This window comes from Hipposideros armiger, unplaced genomic scaffold (genome assembly GCF_001890085.2).
Source record: "Hipposideros armiger isolate ML-2016 unplaced genomic scaffold, ASM189008v1 scaffold_120, whole genome shotgun sequence".
NCBI classification, from domain to species: Eukaryota; Metazoa; Chordata; class Mammalia; order Chiroptera; family Hipposideridae; genus Hipposideros; species Hipposideros armiger.
This window is the reverse complement of record NW_017731470.1, coordinates 78,081-88,116: the sequence shown is the minus strand read 5'-3', so window position 1 is coordinate 88,116 and position 10,036 is coordinate 78,081. Positions and strand designations below refer to the sequence as shown.

The 10,036-nt window shown below is 33.4% G+C and overlaps 1 protein-coding gene across 1 annotated transcript in view; it reads left to right on the top strand.

Annotated features, from left to right (window-relative positions):
* AHI1 (Abelson helper integration site 1) overlaps positions 1-10,036 on the top strand; it is a 195,937-nt gene that overhangs the window by 121,869 nt on the left and 64,032 nt on the right. The window contains exon 22 of the mRNA XM_019648087.1: positions 3,519-3,574. Coding sequence (XP_019503632.1) covers positions 3,519-3,574 — 56 coding nt within the window. The remainder of the gene's footprint in view (positions 1-3,518; positions 3,575-10,036) is intronic.

Sequence of the window (10,036 nt, the reverse complement as noted above, 5' to 3'; positions counted from 1 at the left end):
CCCAGCTCCAGGTTGAGCTGTTGTTCAGCATCTTAGCTGTAGAGGGCAGTGTCACTGGCCCTCATATGTGGGATCCGAACCGGGGCCCTCCGGCATCCCAAGCCAGTTCTTAACCATCGTGCCACTCGGCCGGCCCTCACTGTAACTTTCTAAAAGAGGAAAGTGTGACCACTTTCTGGAGGAAGATTTTATTATTATTATTATTATTATTATTATTATTATTATTATTATTATTTCATTCTCTATATATTAAATATTTAGCAAGTCTGACGTACAATCAGAAATTAGGAGGCATGTGAATAATCAGGAATAGATTACCCATGATCAAGAAAGAGAATAATCAGTGAAGGAAATCACAGATGGATCAAAATGTTGGGATTAACAGACAAGAATTTTAAAATAACTTCTATACATATGTTAAATAATTTTTGAGGAAACATGGGCAAAACGAATGAAAAGATGGAGAATTTCAGCAGAAAAATGGAAACCCTAAAGAAGAAATAATGGAAATTCTACACCTGAAGAGTGTAATAGATGAAATGAAAAAAACAATTAAATGGGCCTAATAGCAGATAAGTACACATTCAAAGAAAGGATCTTTGAATTCAAGGACAGAACAAAAATAGTATCTGAATTGAAGCATGGGGTGAGGGGAAGAGGTAACAGAGCATCAAACCTGTATGACTGCATCAAATGGACTAAACAACCAGGTGTAATTGGAATTCCAGAAGGAAAATAGAAAAAAGGGAGGAAGGAATAAGGGCTAGGTGTTTTCTAACTCTGATCAAAGACATTAACCTAATAGATATAAAAAACTTAGCAAACCCCAAGAAGGATATATGTAAATGAAAGCACACCTAATTACCTCTTAATTAAACTGAAAAAAAAGAATGAAAACTAAAAAAACCATAAAAGCAGCCAAAAGAAGAAATGCATCATATTCAGAGAGATAACAATAAGAATGATGCCTGCTTTCTCATAAGAAACAATGGAATAAAATAAAGTGCTGAAAGAAAATGGCTGTCAACCTAGATTTAAATACCTGGCAAAAATATCCTTCATAAATGAAGCCTACGAAAGACTTTTCAGGAAAAACAACAACAGCATAATCATTCATCAGAAGATTTACATTGCAAGAAATTCTGTAGAGGGTTTATCAGTCAGAAGGGAAATGATCTCAGATTAAAGCCTGGATCTGCAGGGAGGAAAGAAAATACTAGAATAGAAAGGATAAATATATATATATGAAACTTTTTTTTTTTAATTCTCAAAGACTTAACTGTTGAAAACAAGTATACTGGCAATATATTGTGGAATTTATAGCATGTAGAAGTAAAATAAAACAGTAGCAAAAAGGGTGGTAGGATAAATGGAATAATACTGTTTTAGGGTGGGTCCTTATGTTGTTTGTGAAATGGGAAATCCTAATTTCAGGGACTACTGTGATAAAGATGTCTTATAATCTCTAGTTTAACCATTAAAAACTACAATAATGTATAGCTAAAAATTTAGCCATCAGGGACATAAAATAGAGTAGTAAAGACATTTTATAATTTCAAAAGCGTAAAAAAGTAGGAAGAAACAAGAGTAGATGCAATAAAATAGCAAGATGGCAGACTTACACAAAGCCACATCAGTAATTAAATATAAATAGTCCAAGCATTAAAAAGCAGAGATTGTCAGAATGTACAACCTAGTAGTTAATATTTATTAACACATTTATTTATTTATTTTTTTATTTATTGGTTGATTTACTCTAAAGATGTATACTCTTAAGTTCATTTTGAGGTATTCTAATTTTAAAATACTCTGATAAATTGTACATTTTATATATTTCTGCGTAATTAATATATTTAGTGAAGAAATATTTAGAATGTAAGTACAAATGATTGCATTTTTATTTAATTTAATATTTCCCATAAAGTACTAAGTGTATTAGTCGGGATTCTCCAGAGAAAGAGAATTGTGCAAACCAATTCCTTAAATAAACCTCTCTGGAGGTTTATTTAAGGAATTGGTTTGCACAATTGTGGAGACGGACAATTAGGAAATCTTCAGGGTAGTCTGGCAGGCTAGAAACCCAGGGAAGAGTTATGGATCAAGTTCAAAAGCAGTCTAATGGCAAAACTCCCTCTTTCACTCCCTCAGGCTTTCTTAAGGCCTTCAGCTGATTAGATGAAACCCACCCACATTGTGGAGGGCAATCTGCTTCAGTCAAAGTTTACAGATTTGATTTGTAACAGCATCCAAAAAATACTTCCGCAGGAACATCTGGGATGTTTGAACAAATATCTGGGTACTGTGGCCTAGTCAGGTTGACATACAAAAATAGCCAGCGCAGCAAGCTACTCATTGTGGACATTCACCTTAATAAAAGTGAAATAAGATACAAATATAGATTTTTTTTTAGGTAAAATTTACATAAAATAGGATGCTATTTTGGGATATTTTTCTGAAAGTTTTCTGTGTATTCTTTACTGAAAGTTTGAACAAACACATATGATTCTATTTCCAAATCATATTTCAATAGGCACTCTAAATTTAAAACTGAGATTATATCTTTGGATAAGAAGTGATTTCTTTTGTTGATCTCTCTTAATCCTTTATCATACTTTACGGAAAATAAGTTAAATGTCTGTGAATGAGTGGAACTAGTGTTTTGTTTCAACTAGGATTTCACTAATTGCTTCTAACAGTATATTACAGTTATCACTTCTAACCAGCCCTGCCTTTAAAGGTGACAGCCTTTAGCATTTGAACAAACTATTCTAATATCCTAACTCACATGTTGGTTTGCTGATTGATGGACAGAGATTGTAAAGTAAATGAGACCCACACCTGCATTCATTTTTAACTTGAGCTTGACTTTGAATCAGTATCTTTACAGATGAGATGCAATTATATCCTTAGAAGCTGTTTATTACAAAGAAATGCAGTAGAGGACATTGGGAACAAAAAGATAAATCCACACATGATAAAAGATTTTTCTCAAGTTTAGCAGTTAATATTATGATTTAAAGGAGAGAATCAGGGGAGCTTTTTTTCCCAGACACTCCACGGTGATTAAATAAATAGCACAGTATGTCATAGTAGGAAGTCAGATCAAAGAGAAATTAAAATAGATTTATTTGTTCTTTTTGAGAAAATAAGGAAGTGATTCCTTTCATAGCCTCTGTGATATTTCTTTATGAAAACTTGATGACCTCAAGTGAGAAATAAAACTTTCAAGGAAGAAATGCAGCTGTGGAGATAATGGTATAATTTTTGAGCCAAGAGCATGTTGTGGACACATCTTGTGCCGTTGCCAGAGGCCACTGAAATGGGAAAATTGGCTTAGGTCACCTTGAGTGAAACCTCTTGGCTAAACTCTCCATCTGTTTCTGACCATAGAATTCATGATGCAGCTTTAAAGCCTTTTTTTCTCGTAAGCTGTCGGAGTTGTTTTACTGACATAAATGTTTTCAAAATAAAACGGGTAGGCATAATAAGCAAATATTCACAATCTTTTCTTTTAACAGGAATTTTCAACATAGAAACAATGCCTTGTAACCATCACGTAGATAGACCACCAACGGTAAGGCAGTCTATTTCTGCATTGTTAAAACTGATAAGAAGCTACAATGATACTGGTTATGTGACACAAAATGCCACTGTAGAAAACTCTTGTAACCTCCCTTTTGTCAGAAGTTATATCCCTTCAAGAAAGTTAACCTCATGTTTTCTAATTAAGGAAGAAAATCTTGCTGATTTTTGCCAAGATTTAGAAAAATAAGAGACTGTATCATTTTTACAAGTACTTATTTATACTGTTATAAATAGAATATTTTTAATTTAAAAATACTTTATACTTTTGATAAAGTAATGTAAATCTATATGCAAATTGATTTACACCCTTGTTAAAATGAGTGTTTTTTTGTGCAGTAGGATCATTTAGAGTGAATGTTTTGTAATAGTGAAAGAAAGCCATTATGTTTCATCGTCACAGATTATTATGCTTTGTTATTATAGAAGTGCAATCTTTTCTTTTATCCCTCTTATATACTACCAGGTAACAAAAGGCATTTAGCAATTGCAGTACCTATTTACTATATCAAAAATAATTATAGAAAAAGATATAGAAGGAAGATGATTAAATTTCCCTTTTAGTCTCTGAATATAATATTTGTATGAAATATACATCAGTTGCTCGTTTCCACTTGAAAGATTCATAAGATGATATAAACTAGAGTATATCTTAGTCTTCACAAAGCATAATCTTCTTTCTTGTCCTTTGTATAAAATAAGTCTTTTCAAGTACTCCACACAACTCATCATTTTCTGTTGTGAAAAAGCTTTGGTAATACCTTTTTAAAGAAAATATTCAACTGTATTTGAATTTTATTGATAATTAATATTTTCCTCAAAGCCAAATTGACTCCATTTTCTATTTGTAATAAACCCATATGATTAATTCAACATGTTTAATGACTTAATATTGGGGGCTCCAGAAAAGACTAGTGTTTCGGGAATTAATCATCCAAGTAATCATAAAAAATACTTGGCTATAGTGTGTGTTCCAGTTATCCTTTAGTAGCCATAACATTATGTAAATTTTGTTCTTTTATATTACAAAATTGAAGATTGGCAATATGGAAAATCAATGTATTTGAATAATAGACTCATTGGATCATTTTGCATACTTTTGAAATTTGTGTTGTTCCTATAGGCATTCCTGTGGCACCGGTGTTTACATTGCTGCTTTTTTTTCATTTTTACTTTCTGGAACTCAGAAAAATGCCGCCCAGCAGTTTTTTGACTTATCTTGTAGGCTGGTTGTAGATTCCCGGTTAATTAAATGATGAAATAATACAACTAAATTCTCATGAAATCATGAAAAATAATGGTATAAACGTTTGTAGTAGTGCCCTAATGATCTCCAAATGACTCCAGTAAATTAGGGACAATATTTAATAATAATAGTTTAAGTACTGTTGGTGTTTTGATTATTTTTTCTGTTTGGATTATTTAATGGTAGTTCCTTATATATTATTAACGTTTCTACTCTGTGCAGTCAATAAGTTTTAATATACTTGTTTTATAAAGGCACTCTCCCAAACACTCATAGGTCTCCCAAGTTTTGAGTTGAGCCAAGCTTCCTTTTTGATGCATTGTTTCTTTTTTAAGCTTTTCTCCTGTCTCTTGATTACAAACTAAGCATATTCTACTACCCCTCCCCCTGCTTACTGACAGATAACTTTGGCCCTTTCTCCATAACCTCTAAATAGAATCACAAGTGTGTTCAGTACCCAATGTCCTCTGGTCCCAGGAAGGTAAAGTCTGATTTTCACAGAAAATACAATTTTTCATAATTTCCATTTTTGTACCTATAGCCCCTTATTTTCATTAAAGGGATTAAGAGCTGAAAATGCCTAGAGATAGAATAAATAGGAAAAAGTCTGTCTAAAAATTTAACACAGTAGGATATTTGTAAGGTCTAACTTTGTACTATATTGGCCCTAGAAGGGGCAAGATTTCCGGGGTCTGACAAAAATACAGAAAGGGAGTGGGCTAGGATTTCAGAATGGCTCAGCTGGAGCCCTGAATAACTTCTTGACCTTCTACCTAACCACCAGTTTCCAGCTTACTTCTCTACACATTCTCACTCCCACTGCCGTCTTGCTTCAAGTACCACCATGAAAGGCTTGGAGCTAGGAGAAGGCTAGATGCTAGAGCTACAGCTATTCATCAGCTGAGGGAAGTGAGACTTTCTCAAGTCTCTATAACAGGGAAAGATGTGTTTCTTGACACACTAAGTTTGAATGAACTTTTAAGTAAATACATAGTTATAGAGGATAGTTTGATCGTATAGCACTATAATGTGATGTAGTGTTCTTTAAGTAAATATAGGTTAGCCTGAGAACAAAACCAGCTCTGTACCTTTGTTCTGTGTTTTCTCTCACTCTCTTTTTAATTTATTTGTTTCCCCTTTTTTTTTCATTTATTATATGAACTTTATTTTTTTTTATTTTTTTTCTTTCTGACATAAATAATACCATGTCTGTTTCTGAGATGCCCATCATAAAAAGTAAAACAAGTATCCCCACATGGCATCACCCCCTCCATAAAAAAGGATCAAACCTTCTTATCTGGCTATAACCACAACTCACTTTTTTTCATTCTGAGCTCTTAATGTACTTTATATTTAAGAGGCTATTTTTTTCAAGAAATTAAATTTAGAGGTATATTATCTGAATCTACATATTTTAAAATACCTCCCAGTTGTCTTTGCATAAGACAGCTTGCCAGGGTTTTTTTCTCAAAGCATTGTGGAAATTGATCATCTTTTTTGCCTTCTGGCCTTTAGTACTTTAGGAGAGACATTGCACATTAGCCTGATAGTTATTCCTTTGTATAGTTGGCCTGGTTTGCCTGCTCGTGTATTAGAGATTTTCTTTTGTTCTCTTTATGTCTAATGTCCTAGCTCAGATTTGATGGTTAAATATGTGGCTTTCTTTTCACAGATTTTTTCCCTGAATGGTATTCACTCAGACATTTTAGTATTACAGGGAAAAGCAAATAAGACATTAGACAATCATATTAGATTACATGAAAATAATTAGATCATGCCACTTTAAGAACCAGTTGCTGCACCTGCTTATAGCCTACAGCAAGTTAAGGATAATATCAGACTCAGATTAATCAGAGGTCATTGTCTGAACCCTGAAAGGCAGGTGTAAAAGTTAGTTAATAGTTAACTTATCACAGGCTTGAGTCTCACATTTACTTTAAGTGAAGGACTTATTTGCAAATCAAAGAGAAACAGTAGTAGCTTAAGGAAGCCTTTCCTCTTCATGTTTGGTCATTTCTTATTTGAGGTTATTCCACAAAGTTAAAACATACCTGCCCTTTAATGTACAAACATATGCACAGAAGTTCCCATAGCTTTTCCCGTACTGTCTAGCGGAATTAAAACAGGGTAAGCTCTGCGGAATATATTTTTGTGATTTGAGAACTGTTTTTGAATCTCTTCCAGTGAAAACTGATACACTAAAATTCCAATGGCATCAATATTGCCTATTGTAATTAATCACTTATTTTTGTAAAGTTTCTTTATTCCAAACCTGTAACACTAATATTACTTCTTTCTTCTTATTTTATTTCTTTTTTTAATTACATTTATTGGGGTAACAGTGGTTAGTAAAGTTACATAGGTTTCAGGTGTACAATTCTGTAATACATCATCTGTATATCACATTGTGTGTTCACCACCCAGAGTCAGTTCTCCTTCCATCCCCATGTATTTGACGCCCTTTACACTCTTTGGCCATTCCTGCTCCCCTTTACCGCCTGGTAACCACTAAACTGTTGTCTGTATCTAAGAGGTTTTTTCTTTATTTGTTTGCCTTGTTTCTTTGTTGCTTTCAGTTTTATATCCCACATATGAGTGAAATCATATGGTTCTCGACTTTTTCTGTCTGAATTATTTCGCTTAGCGTAGTAATCTCAGGGGCCATCCATGTTGTCGCAAATGGCACTATTTCATCTTTTCTTTTGGCAGAGTAGTATTCTATTGTATATATGTCCACGTCTCCTTTATCCAGTCATCTGTTGAAGGACACTTTGGTTGTTTCCATGTCTTGGCCACTGTAAATAATGCTGCAATGAACATTGGAGTACATATATCTGTACAGATAAATGTTTTCAGATTTTTTGTGTAGATACCCAGGAGAGGGATTGCTGGGTCATATTAATTTTTTTGAGAAACCTCCACACTGCCTTCCATAGTGGCTCTTCTTATTTTATTTAATGATACCAGAACCCCCATTAATAAGAACAATTTTTTTTTTTAACAAATGGGTTTTTTGGCTGTTTATAAAACTGCAGCTTAACGTTTTCACAGAAACCTACACATCTACCATAACAGATTGAAACAAAATCCAGGCTATCTTATCAGGATTATACCAGTTATGGAACACTTTTGCCATTCATCTAAGTATTGCATTAATTATGAGGAATTAAATTATCCTAGTTTGATTGGAAATTTAATGTTGATTCATTATACTTTCTCATTATAAGACCAAGCTAATAAGCTATTAATTAATTCATTTTGCAGTTACACTTCCAGGTTTTCTAAGGGTTTGATTGATGAATTTTTGTCACATAATTTTTCGTAAGTTACTACTGATGAAAACACTTTAAAGTGTTTTAGAGTATTTTATTCTGAAATATATCTGAGATGTTTGTGATATTGCTTGTCCTTAACACTAAACTTATTCATAACTGTACTGATCTGAATCATACAAATTTAATTTTATTCTGAGACTCTTGAATTTGATGATAACTATACTTACTCTACAACATTTTGAGTTGCTTTTGTTGTTAGATTGTCATCATTATTTAGCCCACTATGTAGGTTCTCAAGATTGCTACATTATCACTTTATTACACATTAGCACAATATACTATATGCATAAATTTATGTAAAATACGTCCTTTACATTTTTACAAAATATTTAGGGCAGCTTGTTTATGGATAAATATGTATGTTCAAGTGAAATGTCTTTGATCCAAAGGAAGCACTTTATTTCCTCCAATCTGTAGAATTTTCCAAGAATTCATAGTATGTAGATTAAGGTGAATATTTCCCTATAAAACTCATAAAATAGGACCTATGGTCAATCTCTTCGTGTAGATAATTGCAGGGTGGAGCGGGAACTAACTGATAAACTATAAGCTTTTATAACTTGTCATAAAAGAATCTATTTTCACTTATCAATAAAGTAGCAATTCAAAGCAATTCTATTGAAATTCAAATATAAATGCTAAATAGGTTGTCCTTTAAGACCACTTCTGAGTTGTCCATAATATAACCTTTTTCTAAATATCTGCATGTTATTTTTTTTTATCCAGACATTGTAAATTATGAAGCTTATGTTGATTTTTCCCATCAGGATACTCCACGGATGTGGTTCCTAATTTTCTTTTGACTTGCTAAATTTTTCTACCTGGCAAACTTTTAAAAATCTGAAATTTTTTTATTACTGAAGGACTGTAACATAACAGTGGCATAATCTGGTTTTCTTTCCTAAGTTATCAGTAAACATTAGGAATGTGCATAGGATAGTACAGTACCAAGCACCAGGTAGGTATGGGAAAAGTAGAAATACAAAAAAACATAAAACAGCCTTTGTGTCTTTGAGTGGCTCTTGGTGTCATTAGGAAGGTGAGCTGTAAACAGTTAAATCCTGATACATGAAATGGTTAAAAGTTCAGAGCACATGAAACAGATGTCATGTCCCCAAGGCAAGCTTGTGCTCAAGTATAGGCATGGGTTAGGCCCTGAGTGCTATAGGAATTCCCATGACTGGAGTGGTTTGGGAAGGCTGTTTAGAATAGGAAGGTGCTACTGAATCATAAGGGAAGGACGGGAAAGGTCCATCGGAGAAGGAAAATACACAGAGTTGACAAATGGATGGATAGTTTGATTAAAGCAGGGTATTTAAGAACATGAGACAGAAGATTAGAAAAGGTAATTCGAGCCTGATTTATAAAAATCACTGGATGTTAAGGTAAAGAAATAAGACTTGCTCAGTATAAGCAATAGTAAGGCATTTGAGCATGAGAATATGATCAAGGGGATAATGTTTTCAAAAGGTTAACATAAAAGCAGCTCATGAAATTGTAGGCGTGTGGAGATAGGAGCTAGGCGAGTGATTGTAAAGCTACTGTAATCCATAGTTGAGGTGATAAGGGCCTGAGGAAGGAAAGGGCAATGAAAATGGAAAGAGAGATGCTGGTGAGAAAGATTTGGAGATCAGAACTGATGATAGGAACTCAAAAGATACGCACTAAAAGATGATTCCAAGACTGCAGATATAGGTTACTGAGAGAATGATGACTCAACAGATTGTTTTCTAAAACACAGAAATGAAGGATGATTTTTAGCGAGTAGTAAATTCAGCTTAACCTATGTTGAGGCCATGAACAAGTAGAAATGTTCAGCAGAGAACTGAGGATATAGGCCTGGATCTCAGAAAAGAGGCTAAGTTTGAAGATC